General features: G+C 60.7%; 2 protein-coding genes across 11 annotated transcripts in view; one reads left to right on the top strand and one right to left on the bottom strand.

Annotated features, from left to right (window-relative positions):
• The first annotated feature begins 835 nt into the window (after positions 1 to 835).
• NAXD (NAD(P)HX dehydratase) lies at positions 836 to 13236 on the top strand. 4 transcript variants are annotated; one of them, XM_025263086.2, is made up of 10 exons: positions 838 to 994; positions 4383 to 4533; positions 5291 to 5336; positions 6023 to 6111; positions 6814 to 6922; positions 8800 to 8850; positions 8931 to 9035; positions 9783 to 9903; positions 10857 to 10977; positions 11979 to 13236. In XM_025263086.2, the coding sequence occupies exons 1-10, from the start codon at positions 949 to 951 to the stop codon at positions 12127 to 12129; spliced, it is 990 nt and encodes a 329-aa protein (XP_025118871.1). In that variant the 5' UTR covers positions 838 to 948; the 3' UTR covers positions 12130 to 13236. The 4 variants fall into 4 exon arrangements, with proteins under 4 accessions (XP_044783016.1, XP_025118871.1, XP_025118872.2 ...); XM_025263085.2 differs by having other exon boundaries at positions 904 to 1115; XM_044927081.1 differs by lacking the exons at positions 10857 to 10977; positions 11979 to 13236 and adding an exon at positions 10331 to 10817 and having other exon boundaries at positions 836 to 994.
• Positions 13237 to 14394: 1158 nt separating this feature from the next.
• The window catches only part of CARS2 (cysteinyl-tRNA synthetase 2, mitochondrial), an 18879-nt gene continuing 10317 nt past the window's right edge, over positions 14395 to 22956 (bottom strand). For 6 of the 7 annotated variants that reach the window (XM_025263081.2, XM_044927078.1, XM_044927080.1 and 3 more), the window contains 10 exons: positions 22252 to 22335; positions 21177 to 21306; positions 20696 to 20829; positions 17933 to 18000; positions 17266 to 17332; positions 16873 to 17011; positions 16020 to 16143; positions 15520 to 15618; positions 14681 to 14887; positions 14395 to 14534 (listed from right to left, as the gene is read on the bottom strand). In XM_025263081.2, the coding sequence (XP_025118866.2) occupies positions 14397 to 14534; positions 14681 to 14887; positions 15520 to 15618; positions 16020 to 16143; positions 16873 to 17011; positions 17266 to 17332; positions 17933 to 18000; positions 20696 to 20829; positions 21177 to 21306; positions 22252 to 22335 (1190 nt within the window). In that variant the 3' untranslated portion in view covers positions 14395 to 14396. Of the gene's footprint in view, positions 14540 to 14680; positions 14888 to 15519; positions 15619 to 16019; positions 16144 to 16872; positions 17012 to 17265; positions 17333 to 17932; positions 18001 to 20695; positions 20830 to 21176; positions 21307 to 22251; positions 22336 to 22956 lie in introns of all 7 variants that reach the window. The other variant, XM_044927075.1, reaches the window with a different exon arrangement.

Below are 22956 nucleotides of genomic sequence, written 5' to 3'. Positions count from 1 at the left end.
ACTGACTATTTTATTGATGTTTTTAAGAAAGCTGCTGAGGGACTTCCCTGGTGGTTCAGCAGCTAAGACTCCATGCTCCCGGCGTAGGGGGCTGGGATTTGATCCCTGGTCAGGGAACTAGATCCTACATGCACCAACTAAGATCAATTCAGTTCAGTCGCTCAGTCGTGTCTGACTCTTTGTGACCCCATGGACTGCAGCATACCAGGCTTTGCCGTCCATCACCAACTCCCAGAGCTTACTCAAACTCATGTCCATCGAGTTGGCGACGCCATCACACTATCTCATCCTCTGTCGTCCCCTTCTCCTCCTGCCCCCAGTCCCTCCCAGCATCAGGGCCTTTTCCAATGAGTCAGTTCTTCGCATCAGGTGGCCAAAGAATTGGAGTTTAAGCTTCAGCATCAGTGCTTCCAATGGATATTCAGGACTGATTTCCTTTAGGATGGACTGGTTGGATCTCCTTGCAGTCCAAGGGACTCTCAAGAGTCTTCTCCAACACCACAGTTCAAAAGCATCAATTCTTTGGCGCTCAGCCTTCTTCACAGTCCAACTCTCACATCCATACATGACCACAGGAAAAACCATAGCCTTGACTAGACGGACCTTTGTCGGCTAAGATCTGGTGAAGCCAAATAAAGAAAATAAATACTTCTTAAAAACAAAACAAAACAGTCCTCAGGGACCGGCGGAGGCCAGCCCGTGGTGCAGCGGCCCGGGTCAGAGACTCCCGGGAGTGAAGCCCGCTTCCGGCTAGAGCGCGGGGCGAACAGCTCGCACGTCCGCAGAGAGCTGTGACGCCTGCGGCCGCGCGGGGGCGGCCGGGAGCCCGGAAGTCCGCCGTAGCGGCGGTCCCCGAGGCGGCGCGGGGGCGGCCGGGAGCCCGGAAGTCCGCCGTAGCGGCGGTCCCCGAGGCGGCGCGGGGGCGGCCGGGAGCCCGGAAGTCCGCGGATGGCCGTGGGTCCCGGCTGCCGGGCGGTCCGGGGCTGCCGGCCAGGTAAGAGCGCTGCCGGCCTTCCGGGGCATGGCCGTCCGGGCAGGGGCCGCGGTCGCCGGCGCCGCCGTGGTGGCGGTGCTCTCGGCCGCGCTGGCGCTCTACGGGCCGCCGCTGGACGCAGGTACTCGGCCGCGGGCCCGGGCGGGGGGCGCCGCCGTGGGGGGCCCCCGGGGCGTGGGCGGCCGCCGAGTGACCCCGAGGGCCCGGCCTCGGCTGCCGAAGAGGCGGGAGGAGGAGCGGGGTGAACCGGACGAGCGCGTCCTCCGTCCCCACGAGTCTGTGGAGACGTTCTTCACACGGTCGGTTGGCCTGGGGCCCCCCTTGTCACGACGGAGTGGGGAGCCTGCCGCCCTCCGCCGCGGTAAAGAGGGGGCTCCGAGCCAGGCTCGCCCCGAGAGGGGCCGGAACGGGGAGACGCACCCTGGCCGTGCCCCTCGCAGCGGCCCCCCGGGGCGGCGCTCTGGGGGTGCTGGGCACCCCAGTTCCCCCAGCTGCTGCGCTCCCCCGGGCACGCCTGCCCGGGCCCTTCCGCCCCCTGCACGCCCCCTCCGCCACGGTTTGTCTGGAGATATTTTGTTGGTCGCTGTTTACCTAAAATCCATACATTCTGCTGTGGTCTGTCAAGATTTCTCTTTGAGTCTGCTTGAGGTTTCATCATTAGGCCGACTTGCTGAACTTTTTACCAGAAAAAAACCCAGAATTGCAGGTCACTGACTTCCCCTCCCGGCCTTATGGTATCTCCAGGTTAATTTAAAGATTGTTGTCACTGGTTCCAAATTAGCCACAGTTCACATGAAGTTGTTGGAGATCGCACAGTTGTGAGTGGCAAGTAACTCCAGAAAACAGCCCAGAGTAAAGGAATCTATTTACCTCTCCTCAGCTACATTCGTTTAACCCAAAAACCAGACAGCTTTGACCTGTTCCTCCAGATTCAGAATTGTATGAAGACAAATTGCTTAATGGGGTAAATTTCAAGTTGCCTCTCCTCAAGGCCTTTTTATCCTTAGGTTTGGTGTGCATGTTTCAGCATTTCTGTGGCAAAGTCCAAATGGTGTATGTTAGAGAGCTAGCTGAAACTTGCTTTTCTGTGGAGCATAGGGAAATTTAATTGATCTTCCTTTGGCTCTTTCATGAACACGTGTTCATCTCAGGTGAGTGTTATGGATGAGCAGTGTGAGTTGTGCTTTGCATTCATACGATTGCAGTTAACTAAAACTCCTGTACTTCTCAAGAGTGATATGATTTTTTTTTCCAGCAGTGATTTTTTTTTTTTAACCCATCACACATTGCTTTCAGAAGGCACATGAGAAGCATTTGATTTGTCTTTTGGTTGGTGGTGTGATTGACTTTTTTTTTGATTAAATTTTTTTTCTGCCTGAAAATGACAGTATTTTGGTAAAATGCTGTGTTCTGCCCAGGCTTATCCATTCGTAACCGTGGCGTCTTCGCAGGTCTGTCCTGAGTCTCAGTTTCCTTCTCTGTAAAAGAAGGATAAACTGGCTTCCGCTAGAGTGAACCACGATGCTTTTAATTCATCAGACGTTTACTGAGTGGCTTATTTTGTGCCAGACTCTGTCCGGGGTGGTTGAGGGTGGAGTCCAGCCCTTAAGTCACAGGTGGGAACCCTACCTACAGCATTCTGCAGAGGCTGAGGTAGAGGGGTAGTCTTAGGGGTATTTTGTGTGAAGCTAGGTGCTTAGATTAAAGTAATGGTAACTGATAAAGCCAGAACATTCTAAGGAACCCAGCGTAATCCTCGAGTGACTGGTAAGTTTAGGTTCAGCTTCTAGTCTTTAGAAAGCACCCGTGTTTACTGTTCTGGGGTATTTGGAGGGGCTGCCTTTCTCTGATGTGCTCACATTGACCAGTCATGTTCAAACAGGCGCCTGGAGAGCACTTGACCGCACAGAGGGCCGTCAGTGGTTGGCAGGGCTGCCCTTAAATTCTCCTGCAGCAGCTCAGGTTCCCGTCCTGCAGCTGGCCGGGGTGCCCACACAGCTGTGTCTCACAGCCACTGTGCACGCTGGGAGGACAGCGCATGGCTGGGGATTCGGGGTGCAGACGGGACCGAGGCGGGGGCGAGGAGTGAGAGCTGGTTGTCGGCCCAGCACCTCGGTGGTGTGTCAGGTTGGACCGGAATCAAGGGTCAGTGGCTAGGCTGATGGTTGAGCAAACCTTCCTGTGCCTTTTCATGGCCAAAGGTTTATAGAGGTTCTGTTTGGAATTTTAATCCTGTATTGATTTGGAAGAAAGTGGGAAGGTGTTTGGTTGGATGGTAATTGATATTCTTTTTACATCTTGGGGTCTAAGCATCTGATGTATCAACTAAGGAGGCATTTACATCTACTCACTAAAGAATATTACTTGAATAATTTTGTTGAATGAAAAGTAAAACAGTATGAGCAATATTAAGATCAAGCTGTTTTGCCATATGGAGCTGAGTCAGCTTCTGATCTTCACTTGACCTTATGACCCACGTGTAGTTTTTCTCCACTGCCAAGATAACGGGAAGATAAAAATGTTGGATGCCTTTTATGTGAAAGTGTTGTTCGTATCAGCACAGATCCTGTAATTCTAGAGAAAATGCGTGCTTTATTACCCATTTATACATTGGGCTCTACGGAACATAGAATTTCTCTCACAGTTGAGATGTTTTAAATAATATGGCAAAACATACAGCACAGGAAGTTTTTCAAGAAAGGCCGATTAAAATTGGCTGTTTATAGAAAGTTCAGGGATCAGACTATTTTAAAATGCTACTTTGGGGACTTCCCTGGCTGTCCCGTGATTAAGATTCCATGCTTCCACTGTGGGTCGGGGGGCACAGGTTCAATCTCGGGTCAGGGAACTGAGATCCTGTGTGCTTTGTGGCATGGCCAGAAAAGTAAAAAACCACTTTGAGCCCAGTGTAAGATGTGTTCTTTATTTAGAATGCCATTTCCCGTTGATTAGATACTTGATTTGTATCTTTACCTGAGTATGGGAGCCAAGACTAGAAAACTGAATCGGGAAGAACATGAACCTGTCTGGCCTGAATAGACAGTGGGAGTAACAAAGGGGGAGGGGGGACCTAATAAGCTTGCAGGAGGATTGTGGTGAGTATGTGTAGCTCAGTGAGCAGCAGTGCGCTTAGGAAAGCTTTCTCAAGGCTTAAGTAGGTTTTCAAGGCGTCTGATGGGTTTCAGAGCAAGTCTGGTACCTTAGCACAGCTGTTAGTGTTGTGTCATTTCTAACCTCATTTTGTTGTGGAAATGAAATCCTGAAACCGCTGAATAAAAGTCTGCAGCATTCATGTTAAGTCAGCTTTGGGAAGTATTTTGATTAATGTCTGTTTTTTTTATATATATTGATAGCTCTTTACTTTTCTGAACATTTTCCTGTTTTTCAGTGTTAAAAAGAGCATTTTCGCTGCATAAAGCACACTCAGTAAAGGACATGGAAAGCACTTTGCAGCTGGTGAGAAGCGTGGTCCCTGCCCTGACCACCAAGAAGCACAAAGGGCAGGACGGGAGGATCGGCGTGGTGGGAGGCTGCCGGGAGTAAGTGATGCAGCATCCACCCATCCGTCTGTCTGTCTAGCTGGACTCCAGGAATCATTTCCAAGTGTCAGCTGATACTATGGCAGTATTTTCCATGAGGAACGTTTGATTGAACAGCAGAGAAAGCAGGGGACCCTGACTGGGCGAGGGATCGTGGCCTCCGCCTGCTGTTGCTCTTGGGCTGGGTCCTGCCCCTGGGGCACCGGCCAGTCCAGGTGGTCCGTGGTCCCCTCGAGCACACTCCCTCTCTGCAGGGGCCTTAGGCGAACTCTCGCTGGTTTCTCAGACCTCCAGATTTTTTGCCTTTTGGTTTTCCCCCAACACGCGTCCCCACCCGTCCTCCTTGCCAACAGAGCCCCAGTCTTGTTCAGTCGGTATTGCCTTTTCTCTCACGTGCACCTGTGGGCATTTCCCGTAACTCCAGTGCTTTCTACGTCTCTGTTAGTCTAGAGAGAAGTGTCGTCTTTATAATGTTAAGTCATCTCATCAAGTGTCTATCTCTGCTATACTTTAACAGGTTTTAAATTTTTCCCTGTACAATTACCATGTGTTTATAAGGTTAATTCCTAGAAAGTTTATGATTTTTGCTGATATTGTAGATACTATTATATTTTACAATTAATTATTCCTGGAATTGAAAAACTTTTTTCAGTTGATAGAAATCTTGCTGAACTAGTGTGTGCTAGGAGACAGGTTTCTGTTGAGGTCTGGGTAGTGCTTGCCTCATTCTCACTTTTGACTGTAAATATTTCCTTAGGTACACTGGAGCCCCCTATTTTGCAGCAATCTCAGCTCTCAAAGTGGTATGTTTGCTTATAGCTTCTTTGTTAGGATTTTTTTAGTGAAAACGTCGGATCATTTAAATATGACTGCAGCAGATGTTTTCTGACAGAAATCTAAATAACGTTTCCGGTAACCCCGGGTGACAGACACGTTTAAATCTACGCTGACCTTTTGTGTAGCCACAGAGTAACTCAGATGGGGACTCATTTTTCTCTTAAATTCAAGTTTTATTAGAAGTGCTCCTTGCCACAGTGATCGCGGGCTGCCTTTTCAGGCCTCGCACAAGCAGTGGACACCTTTTCACCGCGGCCACTGCCTGGGCATTTTGATCACGCGCATCCCGAAGGCCTGGTGGCCCGGGGACCTGAGGTGGACCCTGCAGCCCGCAGACCTCACGGTGACGCCGCCTGGTGGCTGGCGCCCTGCCCCTCGCTCAGTCGCTCAGTCATGTCCGGCTCTTGGCGACCCCCTGGACTGCAGCACGCCAGGCTCCTTGGGTGGCGGCAGTGTCCGCCTTTCCTTCCAGGCCTTTCTCAGGCTCTGCCGCTGGCCAGCACCCTCTCATCCGCCTCGTGCTGGGTGGGCGAGCCGCGGCGGCCAGCGCGCCTGCAGACTGTGCTGCGGGTCGGGATGGCTGCGGAGGGCCGCGCGCTCTGCGGGCTGTCAGGCGAGCCCGGCCTGAGCCGCCTGCTGTGCCCTCCCCCAGGGCGCGGATCTGTCCCACGTGTTCTGCACCCAGGAGGCCGCGCCCGTGATCAAGGCCTACAGCCCGGAGCTGATCGTGCACCCCATTCTGTGAGTGGGGCGGGGGCCACGGGCGTCCCACACAGGGAACACGGGGTGCGCGCAAGGCAGGTGCGCTTGTGCGTAGTCTGGGGGCGGGCAGTGGCACAGGGCGTGGCGTCCAGTGCAGCCTGCAGACGCGGGGAGGTGCGGAAAGAGTGTAGCAGCTCCCGCTGGAGGCGCTCCGCATGGGCGCTCAGGACGGGTCAGGCGACCGGACGGTGGTCGTGAGCCTCATCTTAGGGGCTCTGGCTTTCACTTATATGAGACGGGAGCCCACGGTTTGCTCAAGTGCCCACCTGGCTTTCTGAACGTCACAGAGGCTCTGCTGGAGCCTGATGCTTTAAAAGGCTTGTCAGGCCACTGTGTTGAGAATAAGCCCTTGGGGCCCAGAGGGAGGCACTTGTCGGGTCCTGGGGGTGCCCTGCGGAGGAGAAGGGCCGGGTGGATGGTGTTTAAATTGGGAGGCAGGGGTGTGGGTAGCGGGGGAGGGCCTGGTGTGGAGGCAGCAGGGAGCAGATGGGAGTGGGGGGCGGTGGGCATGGGGGAGGCCAGGAGGGCGTCCTGCAGCTGGGTGGACGGTCCTGGAGGAGCCCCGGCTCGGGTCCTGGGACAGGAAAAGGACCCTGGGGGAAATCCGCCAAAAGTCTGTATTTTGATTAGTAAAGGAAACAAGCATGAAAATAAGCCAATGGGGCGTCTCTTCCTGTTCAGGGATGGCCCGGAGGCTGTTCGCGACGTGGAGCAGTGGCTGCCCCGACTGCACGCCCTGGTGGTGGGGCCCGGCCTCGGCAGGGATGACGCTCTGCTGGAGAACGTCAAGGTAACCGCGGCCTCTCCCAGGAGACTGCTCTGGTCACGGGAAGTCTGATGCGCATCATGTCTCCTGCTGCTTGTCATCCTGTGAGGCTCGTGGTGGGGGAGTTGGGGTTTGGGGACGGAGGAGGAAGGGGTGTGAGGAGAGATGCATGTAGAGCAAGACCGCACCAGGCGCGGGCCCTCGTGCTGTGGCTGGGGCGGCCACTGCGGGTCCCGCCGTGATGCGGGTCCCAGTGTTGGGGCCGAGCGGTGTTCGCAGTGGCCCGGCTCGGGTCAGGCTCGCGGTGCCCTCCCTGCCAGGGCCGCCAGCAGCCTGCTCAGCTCGCGGTCTGGCGCTCCTGTTAGGGCAGCGTGCCCTGGTCACAGAGAGCCACGTCTGCGGAGCACTCTGCACGGGCCTGGTTGGCGCGGGACTCAGAACAGCTGGTGCCCGGGGGCGTCCCTGTCACTGTGACCCGGGAGAGGGTCTGTGACGCTGGCGCCGACAGTCGGACCAGTCATCACACACGGTGTGGTCGGGGGCGCCCCTCTGCAGCCTCTCGGCGCGTGTGGTCGGGGGCGCCCCTCTGCGGCCTCTCGGCGCGTGTGGTCGGGGGCGCCCCTCTGCGGCCTCTCGGCGCGTGTGGTCGGGGGCGCCCCTCTGCGGCCTCTCGGCGCGTGTGGTCGGGGGCGCCCCTCTGCGGCCTCTCGGCGCGTGTGGTCGGGGGCGCCCCTCTGCGGCCTCTCGGCGCGTGTGGTCGGGGGCGCCCCTCTGCGGCCTCTCGGCGCGTGTGGTCGGGGGTGCCCCTCTGTAGCCTCTCAGTGCGTGTGGTCGGGGGCACCCCTCTGCAGCCTCTCAGCGCGTGTGTTCTTCTGGACCCACAGACTCACTGCCGGCCCCGCAGGGACCGAGCTGCCGAGGGCGGCGACTGATGCAAGGGGGTGCTTGTTTACACACAGTCCATGTGGAGGGCCTGTCCTCACCCGCCCAGATGGCGAGCACGCAAGCAAACTTTGACATGTTATCTGTCTGGAATACTTTTCATCTTTTCTTAGAACCATCTTACAGACACGTGGGCTGTGCTCAGTCAAGCAATACTGTATCTAAAATACTAAAATAAAAGTGATTTTTATAGACACGTGAAAACATAATCTGTATCAAGAGGGATTGGGGGTGAATTTAAGGTGATGAAAGTCGGGGTTCTCTGTGCTTCAAGTTCTTTGTTATTTTTAAAAATTCATAATAAAACCTTTAGTGTGTTTATCTTTAAAAAAAAATAAAAGCTACTCTGCAGCGTGTGAGTTAGAGGTTGGGAGTGAGCCAGCGTAGACCTGCTGGAGCGTCTGTGGCACGGACCGGGCCCCAGCTAACACACGGGCCTGCCCTCTGCTCGCCCCTCTCGGCTCCCCTGGTGCTGCCCAGGCACAGACACTTAGTAGGTCTTTCCTGAGCGAGGTCGCCGTCTGGTGTGAGCTGTGCAACAGCCTGTCTGCAGCCAGGCAGAAAGGGTATGGGGCTCCTTTCTCGGTTGATGAAAAGGTCATCCTGAAGCTGATCGTGGTGATGGCTGCAAACTGTACACTTGAAATGAATGAGCTGAATGCGTGTGAAAATCTCATACATTACGACAGGAAAACCCCCGGCCGCACGGCCACCTCAGGGAGGCAGAGGCCCGGCCGCGCGGCCGCCTCAGGGAGGCAGTTTCTCCGGGACCCAGCGTCCTGCTTTCCTTCAGCGATTCCGGCAGGAGGTGTGCGCGGCGGCGTGCTCACTCACGGAGCGCAGCCGCGTGGCTTCGTGTGCTCACCGAGTTCGCACCATAGCCGCAGTCAGTTCTAGGACACGTGCATCAAGCCAGAGAAGAGCCTTGCTCACTGCTTAGCTGCCTTCCTTTCTTGCAGGGCATTCTAGAAGCATCCAAGGCCAGGGGCATCCCCGTGGTCATCGACGCAGTGAGTATGGCCCCTGCCCTGCCCTCTCCTCACCACAGCCCCTGTGGCTGCTCCTGAATGACCTGAGTCCTCGTCCGCAGGACGGGCTCTGGCTTATCGCCCAGCAGCCAGCCCTCATCCAGGGCTACCGGAAGGCGGTCCTCACCCCCAACCACGTGGAGTTCAGCAGACTGTCCGAGGCCGTGGTGAGTCAGCCAGCCACGGCAGGTGACCGTGTGCACTCCACGGCATCCTCCGGTCAGCGTCCTTGACAGGGTGAAAGCTGGGTGGTGGACTCGGGGGTCAGCCCGGCCTCTGGGCCCCCCTGGGTGATTGCTTCGTCCCTGCCCTGTGTCCCCTCCTCTAAGAGGTGGGGTAGGACGGGGTCCACGTCATAGGGTTTGCGAGGACGAGATCAAACCGCACTACTGACCCCACAGCGTGGGGCTAGGTGCTGCCGTCTGCACGCTGCTGAGAGCCTGAGGGTCCCTCCGTCGGCCCTCGCTCCGCGCGGTTCCTCCACACCTGCGGCTCTGCCTCCGTGGATTCGGCCAGCCTGATTGTAGTTACTGTGGAAGAAAGCCCACGTGTAAGGACCGTGCCATTCACACCACAATGGTTGAAGGGTCAGCTGCGTCTGTCCACCAGCGTCCTTACGTGTTGCCCATGTGCGTCTGCTCTTTGTCCTTCAGAGCTGTCATTCGGGCAAACCTGCAGACTCCGTGCCGTGGGCCGGGGTCCTGACTCTGCCGGGACCAGGTCGGGGCAGGCACCCTGCGGTGTTTCTGCCCTGAGGGCTGTGTTACTGTCCGCCTGGAGCATGGGTGGTCTGGGCCTCAGGGCTGAGCTCGTCGGGCTGTTGGCAGGTGCCCCGCAGGCCCCCAGACGAGTCGGAACCCGGGCAGACGGGCTCTTCCGTGTCCAATGAGCACCGTGTCTCTGGTCCTGTCTAGCTGGGGGCACCCCTGGATGGCGGGGACCGTCACGGAGCTGTGCTGAGACTCAGCCAGGCCCTGGGCAACGTCACCGTGGTGCAGAAGGGGGAGCAGGACATGATCTCTGACGGCGAGCAGGGTGAGTGGCCACAGACGTCACACCGCGTGTCAGTTGGCACAGCCACGCTGGGCACCAGCCCCAGGAGGACCGCTTGTCCGCACCTCAGGAAGCCTGGCTTTGTCCTGTTTCTCGGTGTTCTGCACAGGGAGGTGGTCTCAATGGGGCGTGCTGGCTCGGGCTGGCCCCGGCGTGGCGGCTGATGCTCCTTCCCTGCCGTGTGCAACGGCCCAGGGAGGGCCGCCCCCCCTCTCACTGCAGACAGACACGGGGACTGAGTGTCTCCCTGCTGCTTGTTAAGTTTTACAAAAGCACCCAGAAAGTGGAGACGCCAAGGAGCGGCCGGTAGCGCGGGAGCCCCCAGGCACCAAGCACAGCCTTGGGGGCCGCCTGCCCGTGTCCTCACCGGGTCTCCGGGCTCAGTGTGCAACGCCTCTGCTCCCTGCAGGGTCCTCCTGCTCTTGCAGTCCCCCGGAGGCACCAGGCCCAGCAGGCAGTGACCAAACAACTGGACACGCAGGGCTGCTGACCGGGTCATGGGAACCAGGAGGCAGAGAAGCACAGGCTTGGGCACGTGTGTGCACTCGCACACACACTCACTACAGACACACGCACTCACACACCACACACGCGCACACACGCTGGATAGGAGACGCAGCGAGCATTCTCCAAGGGACCCTGAGGCCTGTGGGTCCTTCAGATGCTAGAAGGTCCTCTGATCCCTGACACAGTCAGAGTCATGACTGCTTCAGACATTTTCAAAGAAACAGAAACTTCTCACGGTGCAGACAAGTCCCAGCCGGGGCGCCACCAGCTCCGAGTCTCCTGGAGGACAGGGGCCCTGGGGGTGGGCGTGCTTGTCCCCTCAGACCCTGGGTGCTGCTTGGGGGGCGGCGGCCTGCCGTACTTGCCTGGAGGCTGCCGCATGGGGATGGGGGGTGGAGGGCGCCCCCAATGCGTCCTCTTCTCCGCAGTGCTCGTGTGCAGCCAGGAGGGCAGCGGCCGCAGGTGCGGGGGGCAGGGGGACCTCCTGTCGGGCTCCCTGGGTGTCCTGGCACACTGGGCCCTCCGTGCCGGCCCCCAGAAGACTGGCGGGTAAGTCCCGTCTCGTTCCTCCTGTTTCAGCAGCTCGTGCGTATAGTAAGGAGCAGACTGGAATGCTCCCGGTGAAACACCGGTGTCATGGGGAGAGCTCCCAGGCCTGGCCGGGTTGATCCCTGCCACTGGTCTGGCCACAGGAAGCAGCCCCATCCCCCTGGCTGGATGGCCTCCGGGGCACAGGTGGTTCTCTCTGCTCCCGCCCCTGCTGGTATGGGAGATGCTGCCTGGGGCTCTGCAGCACCTGCTCTCAGAACAGCTGTCATGGTGGGGGACACGCAGGCGGGGGGGAGCTCGTGTTGACAGATGAGTCTCCACGAGGCAGCCGGGCTCTGAGCTGGGGGGCCCCTCCCCAGATGGTGTAGAGGGAGCTGGGGCACCCCCACCCCTTGGGACCTAGACCTCTGCTCTGCACCCATCCTGGCCACAGTGATGGTGCCAGGCTGCAGGGTCACCGCAGACCTGACCGGCACACCCGTGGGGTGTGTACAGACAGGGTGCTGGCGGGTCCAGCGAGGCAAGCAGGTGTCCCTGGGGGTCTGAGCGATGTGGCCAGCAGGTGTCCCCCGGGGGGTCTGAGTGACGTGGTGAGCAGGTGTCCCCAGGGAGGTCTGAGCAACGTGGCCAGCAGGTGTCCCTGGGGGGGGGGGGGGGGTCTCAGCAATATATCAAGCAGGTGTCCCTGGGGGTCTGAGCGACATGGCTAGCAGGTGTGCCCGGCCTCAGCATCCTCCAGGTCCTAGAACACAGTGGGCGCTGACGCTGACCAGGTGCTGTGTGTGGTCACCTGGGGCGACAGCGGTGTCCTGACCCTTCCCACATGCACAGCTGTTTCTGACGCTCATCCGTCAGGATCGTCCATATCCCGGTGACCAGCTGTGGTCACTGTAGGGAGGCTGCCTCGGAGGCCCTTAGACTTGAGCTTACCAGCGTGGGTCCCGGGATGGCAGGCAGGACGCGCAGGGTGCGGTGGCCGCCCCTGAGACCTCTCCCTGCAGGCCCAGCCCGCTGCTCGTGGCCGCCTTCGGCGCCTGCGCCCTCACCCGGCAGTGCAGCCAGCAGGCCTTCCAGAAGCACGGACGCGCCACCACCACCTCCGACATGGTCGCCGAGGTCGGGCCCGCCTTCCGCAGGCTCTTCGAGGCCTGAGCCGGAGCCACTGGAGGGCAGGTGCCGTCTGCCCGCGTCCTCCGAGAGGTCTGCGCTGTGCAGGTTGACACGACGACAGTTTGGAACTTAGCGCTTTCTGCCTAAACTGATACGGAACGGTGTTGGTGAACTTCCCTCAGCCTCTGCGGCGTCAGAAAAGAACGTAGAGCATCGTGTGACGCGAGTCTGACAGCGGCTCAGCTGGGCCGTGGGCTCCGCTGCTGCCTGGAGCGGACCCCGCGTCTGAGCGTCGTGTTCCTGCGAGAAGGGCCCTCACTAGCAGGCCTCCTGGGGGTCCCGTCTCTCGTTCCCAACTGTGTGTGAATCATGTTTTCTTTTTAAGTTGAGGTCCCGCAAAGGCTGTGGTGTTCATTCTTTAGCTCATTTTGGCGTTTTAAACAGTTATTAGGTCGGACACATCCAGGCAGAAATATTCAGCATCGGTTGGTTAATTGGCTGAAGTTTTCCGGAATAGTCAGTGATCTGTCAGAACTGGAAATGCTGGAGGCCCCTGGGAAAACCACCGAAGGAAATGACGAACCCCGCCCCCGAGTGTGCAGGGCAGCTCTGGGACACCTCACTTTCACGTGTCCGTGCAAAGGCGGGCGTGGTGACAGGCCCACGGAGAGGGGTGCCCAGGGCTCCCAGGTCAGGTCCCCGGTGCGGGCCCAAGCTGCCCTGCACCCGCTGCTGGGGCAGGACAGCGGGGCCTCTGCCTCGGGGCAGGGTGGGGGCTGCTCTCGGGAACATTCAGAACGCGCGCTCTCTCTACTGAGTTGTCTTGTCGGCATGGGGTCGGCCTGCGTGGCGCTTGGTGGCCCGTCTCGTTTCTCCAAGGGGTCGATTACAGCTGAGTGCGCTATCCATGTGCCTTCTGCAGGGCAGGCCTGGCCCAAGTCCGTACATCTCTGTTCTCAGTGATCCCTGCTCTGTGTTCAGACAAAAGATCCCACTTGCTTTGAATAGGCTGGAGTTAAGGTTTCTTTAAAATTGTGGATCGCTTACACCTAATGGTAGAAAAGCTTCACTGCTGTCATGGACCTTTCTTCCTTTGGGGAATTACACCTAAATCCAGTCATTATTAAAAGGCAGATGTGGTTGATTTCACTGGAGAGAGTTGTGTATTTTTTTCTCAAACAGCCAGAATTCACCTTCAGTTTGGTCCTCAGCGAGGACGTTCTCAGACACGGGGATGAATACACAGCTGCCCAACCAGCTGCCAGTGCGGTCCACGGGTGCCTGTCATGCTGCTAAAGCAGAGTGATCAGCCCGGCATCAGCAGCTTCTCCGCATGGAGGACATAAGGCAGCAGTCACAGGAACCACTGCGTCTCTGCACCCCTCTGCTTGACGGGGCAGCTGGGCGATGCTCCTGAATGGAGGGAGTGCCTGCCCCCTGGCTCCTCTGCAAACCCGGGCGTTCACCAGCTCCAGGCAGGACACCACCCCCCAGGACAGTGGCCCCTGGGGCAGGTCCGGCTCGGCCGTCGGCCAGTCCCCTGCAGGACTGAGCGCCTGTCAGCCTCCCCCAGGGGCCGGCCACCTGCCCTCGGGGGTTTCACTCTGCTCGGCAGGGTCCCTCGCCGCAGGCCAGCTTGTGGACGGGCCCCTCCTCTAGAACAAGGGTCCCTGCCTGTTGGGGTAGCAAAGTCGGTGATGAAGTTAACGTGGCTGCCAGGCTGTCCTGCTGCCCGGGGCAGAGCCATGGACCAGTTCTGGACGAACTGGGAGCCTGGCTGAAAGCCGGAGCAGCAGGCGGGCCCCCCGTTTCCTGCCGGTGCCCTGCACAGCTGGGGCTCCCCGCCTGCGACAACAGGGAGACAGGGCGATGCCGCCGGCCACTCATTCCCTGCTCACCCTGCCGGCTCCCACCGCGCCACCCAGACACCCTCACACAGCCCTGGCCCCAGGGCGTCTGCTCGGGCTGGTACCCCAAGAACCAGTGTTGAGGGAGCGTGGCGCGTGGGAGCTGGGCGCCTGCGGGGGCTTCCTCTGCTACGCTTCCCTGGGGAACGGGTTACTGTCACCAGACCCAGCACATGCAAACTGACAGACCCAGGCCGACACTGCCCCTCACGCAGGGTCACCCTGCCCACCCTCCCCAGGATCCCGTGTGGGGCTTCCGTCCCATCTCCAGGCTGAGATCGCACTGAACTGCGTCGGTGCTGAAAGGAAACCCACTCTGCAGCACCTCTGCTCACACCAAAGGGGTGCTGGGGTGGTGTCGGCTTGGTTTATTTTAAGGGAAAACAGCCACGACAGCAACTTTCACATGAAGGCTTTACTGTGACTTAAAGGGTGCAGAACGGTGGCAGGAGACCACGGCCTCGCTTCCCCCGTCCTCAGCTCCTGGGTTTGGGGTCTTCTGTCCTCGGATCCAGCAACTCCCACGTGGACGAGCGGCTCCTGTCCTGGGGAGGCAGGCGGCGATAGGTGGGTGGACGGGCAGGTGTCGGGGCTCAGGGGCAGGCCCGAGCAGGGGGCGGGTGTGCTCCCAGGAGAGACGCCAACGTCTGCGACACCAGCTGAGCCCGGCCCCGCAGAGCGCTCACCTTGATGCTGATGCCATGAACGGCCAGGTCCCTACGTAGCGCGTCACAGGCCTCCAGCAGGGGCTGCCGCTCCAGGAGCCGCTGCCGCCGCGCCTCCCCAGGGGCCTCCCCGGAAGCCAGAGCGAACTGTCGGACCTTCAGCCGGAAGCGGACCAGCTCCTCCACCAGGCTGTGCAGGGCGGCCGGGCTGCCCGCCCCTGGAACACACTGAGGGGTGCGGGGGTGTGTCGGGGTGATTGGGGCAAGTGGTGTGTGCGGGGGTGTGAGCTGGTGCGTAGGCGTGAGCGGGTGTGAACCGGCAGCCAAGGGCCTGGGGGGCATCTTCCTCCCAGCGTCCAGGCCCGGCCCGGAGCTCGGCCGCAGGGTGGGCTCTGGGAGGTGCCGGCGTCCAGGCCCCGCCCCATCTCCGGCACAGGGTGGATGCAGAGGTGCCGGCGCCTAGGTGTCAGGACTGCAAGTCTGAGGAAGGCTCAGATGGGGACCAGAGGCCGGGGCTGGACGCCCCTCGGGGAGGGGCTGGGTCTCTGCCGCCCCGGGGACCCTGATGGGTGGGCCCACAGTGCTCACCGCAGCTGCTGCGTCCACCGGGGGGTTCCCTACAGGACACAAGTGGCCCGGAGCACACTGGTCATGGCGGACGCTGGTCCGCTCAGAACCCCGTCACTGCAGCTAGCGTGCTAGCTCTGTGTGCGCGCCTTTAAGGACCGTGACACGTCTTACACATGTAAAAAGTTTGGCCTTATAGTTACATATTAAAACCAGCATTTATGAAGGGAGGAAGCGTCTGTTACACGTAGCTGAAGTCCCGAAACAGGACTGAAAAGAGAAGGCAAGCATACCTGTCGCTCGGCCAGAGAAATGCCCACCGTCTCAAAGAACTGCTCCACGGAGGCGACGATGGCTCCCAGCACGGCGGGGCTCCGGGGACCACGGGGCTCCTGTGACGGCCACCGGGGAGGGCGCTCAGAGGCCAGAGCGCGGCCCTGGTAGGTCAGCGCGGGCGGGCGCGGGGGCGCGGCCCCCAGGGAGGCCGGGCGCTGCTCCGCGCACCCGAGCCAGCAGGTGGTCCCCGGGTGTCACGCGCCTCCACGGGAGCCTGGCCCGGGGCGGGCGGGCCGGGGACCAGCTGGGGTCTCACCGCGGCCTCCTCCCCTAGCTGACATCGCTGTGACCCACTCAGACTCCGCGGAGCCCGGGAGGCGACGGCATATCCAGGGCTCCTGTCCACGCCCAGGCCCCCTGCGCCCCCCTCGGGAGGTGACTGCTCGTGGGGAGCCCTGGGGGCCTGTGCTGGGAGCGGGGCCGCCTGGAGGGCTGGCGAGCGCGTCCCGGGAGTTACCTCGGTGGCCGCCTTCAGCTGCCTGTTCCCGTGGTGGACAAGGTCCATGACGGCGTCCACTGCCCGCACCGTGTCAAAGTCATCCGCCAAGGCCGCCTGCACGGCCGCCTTGGTGTGGCCCAGCCTGGGGGAGGAGAGCACAGGGCTGTCGTCCATCCCCCCACGTCCCCAGCTGCAGCCTCAGGTCCCCTGCGGGCCCCTCGCTCACACATCCCGCACGCCTACCCGGCCATCACCAGCCCCTTGGGGTGCTGCCTCCTCCCTGCTGTCCCTCGCCCCAGGACCCCCTGCTTCCCGAGCACAGGGGAGGCCTGGCAGAGCCCCGAGCAACCCCGCTGGAGACGCAGACCTCTGCTGTGCGTACTCCTGCACCCAGAGCTGCGTTACGCAGCGCAGCTGGCCCTCCGCGGACGGACACACGGACTCCCTGCTTGCCTGTGAGCAGGCCGCCACCCGCCCACACCCCTGCCTGGGGGGCCCGTGGCCAATGGCTCCCGAGACCTTGTGGGCCCGGTGCTCGGCTCCGTGCTGCGCTCCGCCACAGGGGCCAGCAGGCTGCTTCATCTGTCTCCTCCCAACGCCCCTTCCCGAGTGGCCCCGGAGGAGTCCAGGCTTACCACTCTCCAGGGCCCCCGGGGGTTATGCCAAGCCCCCAGACCTGGCGGCCTCAGCCCCTGGTACCCCGACGGCCTCCTCCTCTCTCGCCACCGTCATCTCCCCAGCTTCTCACCGTCCCTGACATCAGCCGCAGACCCCCTCCCCACCCCACCCCCGTGTCCTGGACGTGATTCAACAGCCTCCCAGGCCCGCTCCCCACCCGCCTCACACCTCAGGGCCCTCGCTGTGCACCCACCTCTCCCATAGCACGTCCTCCTGGATGGGCCCGCTGGCCAGCTGCCCTCTCAGGTATGCCCGCGCGTCCTCCATGAAGGCGGCCGTGGCCCGCAGCAGGCTCCTGGCCTCCAGCAGGGCGCCCTCGCTATAGTCGATGGCTGCGGGGTGAGGGCGGTCACAGGTGCAGCCTCGCCCACGGGCCAGGGAGGGGCTGCCCCCTCTGACCTTGGACCTGGGGGCGGCACTGCTGAGGCTGCTGGTCAGGCCCTGGGCCCGCTCAGCTCTGCCCGGCTCAGGACGCAGCAGGAGCGGCGGAGGGGGTCTCAGGCCTGAGGGCCGAGTGCTGGGGCTGCTTCCCGGGTCTCAGGGTCCCCAGGAGCCGTCAGGGACTTGGGCCATGCAGCCGGCTCACCTGACCTGTAGCTGCTCCGCAGGCAGAAGAGCCGGAAGACGTCGGGAGAGGCGGAGCGGAGGAAGTCCTGGGGGGGCACACGGGTGAGAGGAGCCACTGACCCTCCGGCTGGACATTTCCCTGCACAGCCTTCCCCACCCACCTGCGGCCGCACCCGCCCCACGCTGCGCCTGCTCATCTGGCTGGACGGCCTGGCTCAGCCGGGAGAGGACGGGCGTGGGTGCCTGTATTTCAGTGTGGTCAGCGCCTGTCTGAATGCTGCAGACTGTACTCTACTCAGAAACACTGAGCTCTGAGGAAGGTCCCCAGGCCTCACCAGGCCACCCCTGAGATCTACATGAAGATTCATCTGACCCCGTTATCTCTGCATCCACGTCCGCCTCCTGACGCTCCTTCCCGGAGTGTGGAAAAGGAGTCTTTCCCAGTCCTCTTAGCCCCCCACACCAGCCACGTGGAGGCCCACCCAGGGGATGCTGCAGTCTGCATGTGAATTAACGTGGTCCCAAGCCCTGGGTCTCGACCTCATGGAGACAGGCGCCTGAGTGCAGCCGTGACCACAGCGACCGCACCAGGAAGGGGAAGAGCCCCGGGCACCCGGGGTGGGCCTCCTGCTCAGGGCAGCCTCCACGACGCGTCGGGAACGTGGGGGCCCCGAGAGGCACCCTACCTTAATGGTGACATAGTTCTTCAGCGACTTGGACATCTTCTCCCCATCCCCCTTCACGTGCAGGTGCCCTGAAACGAGAGCACAGTGGCTCGTTCCTCACCAGGCGGGAAGGAGGAGCCCTTCCCAGAGCCTAGCCTCCGGGGACCCTGCCCTTCACTGCCCCTTCGTGGGCGCCGGCACAGGGCCCCCCGACCCACTGGCCAGGTGTCACAAAGCGGGGACCACCCTCCCCCTCCCATGACTCACAAACGGGGGGGACCCGACTCAGCCCCCGGGGGGGATGCCCTCTGCTTCCACAGAGCACAGGCCTGGCAGCCCTGAGCACTTTCCCGCGGTAGCTGTTTCACCGATGTGCCCCACCCTGGCACCATCTCACTCCCGTATATGTGAAAGACGGGGAACCCAAACCCCTTAGGATGCCTCCATCCGAGCCAGGACCTCCTCCAGGACCGCCTGGGTACCAGGCTCACTTCCCAGGAAACTGGTTTCTCGGCACAAGGTCCGTCCACCTCTCCTGACGTGACTCTCGGCACAGGGTCCGTCCACCTCTCCTGATGTGACTTCACCCCAGGCTGCCCAAGGCCAACTTTCCTGAGAACTGGTTACAGGGCAGCTTCTAGAAAAGCCCCTGACCCTGAATACGTAAACCTAGCAGCGTGCGGCTTCTACCAAGTGCAACGGACGTTTTACAAAACCGACAACATCTGGAGAACGGAACTCATCCGACTGCTGAACTCCACGTCCACCTCCCCGTGTGTGTGACGTCACGAAGTCGTGTCCAAGTCTGCGACCCCAAGGACCACAGCCTCCAGGCTCCTCTGTCCCTGGGATCCTCCAGGCAAGAACACTGGAGTGGGCTGCCATGCCCTCCTCCGGGGGATCTGACTGGCCCAGGGACTGAACCGCGTCTCTTACGTCTCTTGCTTTGGCAGGTGGGTTCCTTACCACTGCACTGCCTGGGAAGTCCAGGAAAACAGATCGCTTCTCCAGGTGTCGGGACACAGCACTCTTCCTCCAGAACACAGAGTGAACCCTCCCACCTGCCCGCATCTGAGCCACGGGACCCACGCGTGTGCACACGGACCTCCGTGAGCGCTGCCGCTGCCGCCTGCGCCTAGACTCGCAGTCACCCGGGGCGCCGGTGCTGACGGCAGGCCCCATGTCCTCACAAGCAACACCAGCAGTTAACACGGGGTCACCTGATCCCAGCCCAGGGACGGGAGCACTGCGTCACTGGGCCCTGTGACTCCTCCCTGCACGGGCTGCGGCGCTCTGCTCTCCCGAGTCCCCCACCCGGAGGAGATGGTTCCACGAGGCTTCTGAAGAGAAGTGTGGGTCCCTGACAGGAAACACGTGGGTCCTGGGGGCCCTGCCGGTCCCCGCTTGGGAGCCCCAGAGGAACAGCTCATCGGGCGCTGGTCCGACAGGAGGAAGTGATTCCGGCCACTGTCGAGCTCTGAGCAGTGCACGAAGTGGACACCAGACCTCAGCTCTGGCGCCAGGGGCAGCAGCCTGGTTCGTCACTCAGCCGACCTCGGGGTAGCACCGAGGTTGGGGTCACGTGGACTGTGAGGGGGTCTCGGCAGGGCAGACGCTGGGGCTGGGCAGCTCGGGGCTGGGGGCTGGGCAGCTCGGGGCTGGGAGCAGGCGTGAACTTGGGGTGAAGCAGACGCAGCAGTGAGCGCACCCCGGTCACCACGACAACCCCGCCGCGGGCCGGAAGCAGCTTCCGCACATGCTGAAGCTGGAGCTGCTGCCTTTAGTACCACCTAGCCAGGAAAATCCAGTTTCCTGAACCCAGGGACTCACAGAGACGGTGCCTGTGCCCACGCCATTGAGCACCTGCGTCTCCCGACCTGACCTGCACCAAAGCCCTGTACGCCTGCCCTCGGACAGCTCCAGGGCCCGTCCCAGGGCGGCCATGACACGAGCGCGGTGGCCCCGCGACCTCCGTCAGAACGTGGACACGCTCACGCCCCCGGGCTTCACGCAGACTCCAGAGCCGCCTGCTCAGGACGCCGCCGCTTCCCCACTTGCTGTGCGCTCCTCGGAGCGGACGGCTGGTGTTAATCACGAGCTGCTTAAACAGTGAGGCGGAGAGTGGCGCTCTCAGAGGCCGACAGACGCTCGTGGCGACGCTGCCACAGCTCCAGGCCGGCAGTCGTAGTCGCCACGGCGGCACGCTGAGACCCCTCGTCGCAGCTTCACCGAAAGGAGCTTCTACGGAACAGCTTGTTTTCCGAATTCTCTTCAGCTCACATTTCACTTCCAAAAGACATTTTCGGCATTCCCATCCAAAGAAGCTCATGTGCGACCGACTGCAAGTCAGAGACGACTGAAAGGACAGCTCCTTCTTGCTCTCCTGGGTGATCTTTCGTTGCTGAGTCGCTCAGTCGTGTCCGACTCTTTGCCGACCCCGTGGACTGCAGCACGCCAGGCCAGGCCTCCCCGTCCCGTCACAAACCCGGAGTTTACTCAAACCCCCATCCATCGAGTCGGTGATGCCATCCAACCATCTCATCCCGCCGCCCCCTTCTCCTCCTGCCCTCAATCTCTCCCAGCATCAGGGTCTTTTCCAGTGAGTCGGCTCTTCGCATCAGGTGGCCAAAGTATTGGAGCTTCAGCATCAGTCCTTTCCGGGAGTGTTCAGGGCTGCTTTCCTTTAGGACGGGCTGGACCGACCAGCAGACGTGGGTGCACCCGGTGGAGCACTCGCAGAGCCAATGGGACAGAAGTGGGCAGGCGGCGGGAGCCGTGACTCACCAGAGTGCAGGAAGTAGTTCCCCCACTGCGGGCACTGGTGGAAGGCCTCGCACTGGGCGATCTCGTTCTCGTGGTGCGGGAACGCCAGGTCCACGCCGCCTGAATGGATGTCCAGCTGACTTCCGAACACCAGACTGCAAGGCACGGGGCAGAGCAGGGAGTTACCCGGGGCAGAGCAGGGAGTTACCCGGGTCCAGCCACACCATCTCCACACCCTTCCTGTGGTCACTCCTGCCAGCCCTCTGCACACACCAAACGGAGTCCAGTTCTAAATGCGTGATAATCCAACGCACACAGAAACTGAGATTCTGTTTTCACATCATAAAAACCCCGAGTTCACAGCTTTTTCTCCTCATAAAGACACTTCACTTTCTTTGCTCTGCACCAAAGATGTGGTTGTAAAAACATCAAAGCGTATGCACGCTCCATTAACCGAGCCGGGCACTGCCCCAGCATCCGGATCAGCACAGGTGAGGCTTACCTGGCGATGGTGGAGCACTCGATGTGCCAGCCGGGCCTCCCGTTGCCCCACGGGGAGCCCCAGAATGGCTCCTGGGGCCTCGCCGCCTTCCACAGCGTGAAGTCGCTGGCGTGCCGCTTGTCGGAGTCAACTGCCAATGACAAGTGGTCCGTCAGTGGAGAGAACCCAGAGCCAACATCACAGCGGCCACAGAACAGCCGGGACGCCCGCCCCAGAGCCCGCTCCTCAAGAGAGGCAACCACACGTCTCTCCTGCAAGTCTTTTCTCTTTCCCATGTGCAGGCCACAGCCCCTAGACCCCCTGACCAAAGCACGCCAGAAGCACGCGGGCCCCCAGCCATCAGACAAGAAAATTTTTTTTTTCTTATTTTTTCCAAAAAGGTGTTGCTGATGCTGGAAAGTGTACTGGACGTTCCCTCCCCACTTCCCGAACGCCAGGCCATTCCTTGCCGGCGTGGACGGTCAGGGCAGCGGGAGGAACGCCTGGAGCAAAGGTGACAAGGACTGCTCAGGAGTCAGCACATAGCCAGGGACAGGCCCGAACAGGACGCGGTCCGCAGGGCGGGGACCTGAAAACACGTGCTCTGCCGGGGTTCTGATCGCTTGTGTTTGATTCTGTTACATGGTATCCTTTTAAAAGTGTTAACATAGTTCTATATACTTTCTATTGTTTCTCTATAAAACTGACTTTGACTTAACAGAACCCTGGAACAGAAGACGGTATAGGAATAGACTCAAACACAGCAGGAAGGTGACAGATGCTGAAACGCTTACGGGAACCTGCTAGAGGGGAAATTCACACGGCGTTTACACGATAGACCCCCTCTGGGATTTAACACAAGAGCCTCAGGACAGACGAGAGCGTTAAGACAGACACACAGACAAGCGTGTGGGCAGAGACGACAGGAGGAATGAGAGGCGGGGAGCCCCGAGACCTCCACGTGGCTCTGTTCCAGAACCCCTACGTTTAAACCTCAGCCGTGACCGACATCTGGCAGTGACGTCCTCACCCCCGACCCGCCTCGGGAAGGTCTGGCTTTCTCCCCGGAAGCCCCTCAGGAGGCAGGGGGACCCACCTGGCTCTCCAACCGGCCCGGGTGCCACGCCAACCAGCTTGCCGTACCTGTCGCCTCGCGACTGCAGGTCAAAGTAGACGTTGCCTGTTTTGAAAAGGCAACGGTGAAGCCACTTCTCAGCCATCAGCACCCACATCTACATGCGCATCACAGCTATGGTGTTAGAACTTAAACACAGGACGCAGCCTCTGGCCCCAGCCGGCCCTCCCTGCACGTCTAAACCGCGACCGACGCCCCTGTACTAGGGAAGCACGCGATCGGACGTGCCACGGCCGTCCAGCGGTGGAGGTGGAAACACAAAGGGACGGTCGCTGCGTTCACTGGCGGCCTGCGTTCAGCTCTGGCCCCCATGTTACACGCCCACCAACCGAGACGCCCTTCCTAGTCCAGACACGAGAGCACCCTGCCGCTCAGACCGCAGGCAGCTCCTCACACGTGCATCCCCGTGGGGTGCCTTCCCTGAGCCGCACACGGGCTCCCGGGGGCCCTGCGGAACCAGGGCGGTCCCCGCCCCTCTGACCCATGAGGCGGCGGCGGGGAAGGAGCCGTGTTCAGGAGGGCTGCGGCCACGGGCACTGGACCACGCTCCTGATGGCCGGTGCACACCACGGTCAGCGTGAGGCCGCGGTTGGCCGAGACTTTTCACCTGGACACACCTGTGACTTCTCGCCTGTACCTGCCTAGCTCCGACCCGGCCCTAACCCT

The sequence above is a fragment of the Bubalus bubalis genome, chromosome 13 (genome assembly GCF_019923935.1).
Source record: "Bubalus bubalis isolate 160015118507 breed Murrah chromosome 13, NDDB_SH_1, whole genome shotgun sequence".
Taxonomy (NCBI): Eukaryota; Metazoa; Chordata; class Mammalia; order Artiodactyla; family Bovidae; genus Bubalus; species Bubalus bubalis.
The sequence above is the reverse complement of the archived record's forward strand: the minus strand, read 5'-3'. Positions and strand labels throughout refer to the sequence as shown.

Excerpts from the sequence above, each read along its gene's own strand:
- NAXD (XM_025263087.2), top strand. The coding sequence starts at position 1,022 with ATGGCCGTCCGGGCAGGGGCCGCGGTCGCCGGCGCCGCCGTGGTGGCG. Across the intron at positions 1,116-4,382 it reads CGGGCCGCCGCTGGACGCAG|TGTTAAAAAGAGCATTTTCG; the intron begins GTACTCGGCCGC and ends CCTGTTTTTCAG. Across the intron at positions 9,036-9,782 it reads GCAGACTGTCCGAGGCCGTG|CTGGGGGCACCCCTGGATGG; the intron begins GTGAGTCAGCCA and ends GGTCCTGTCTAG.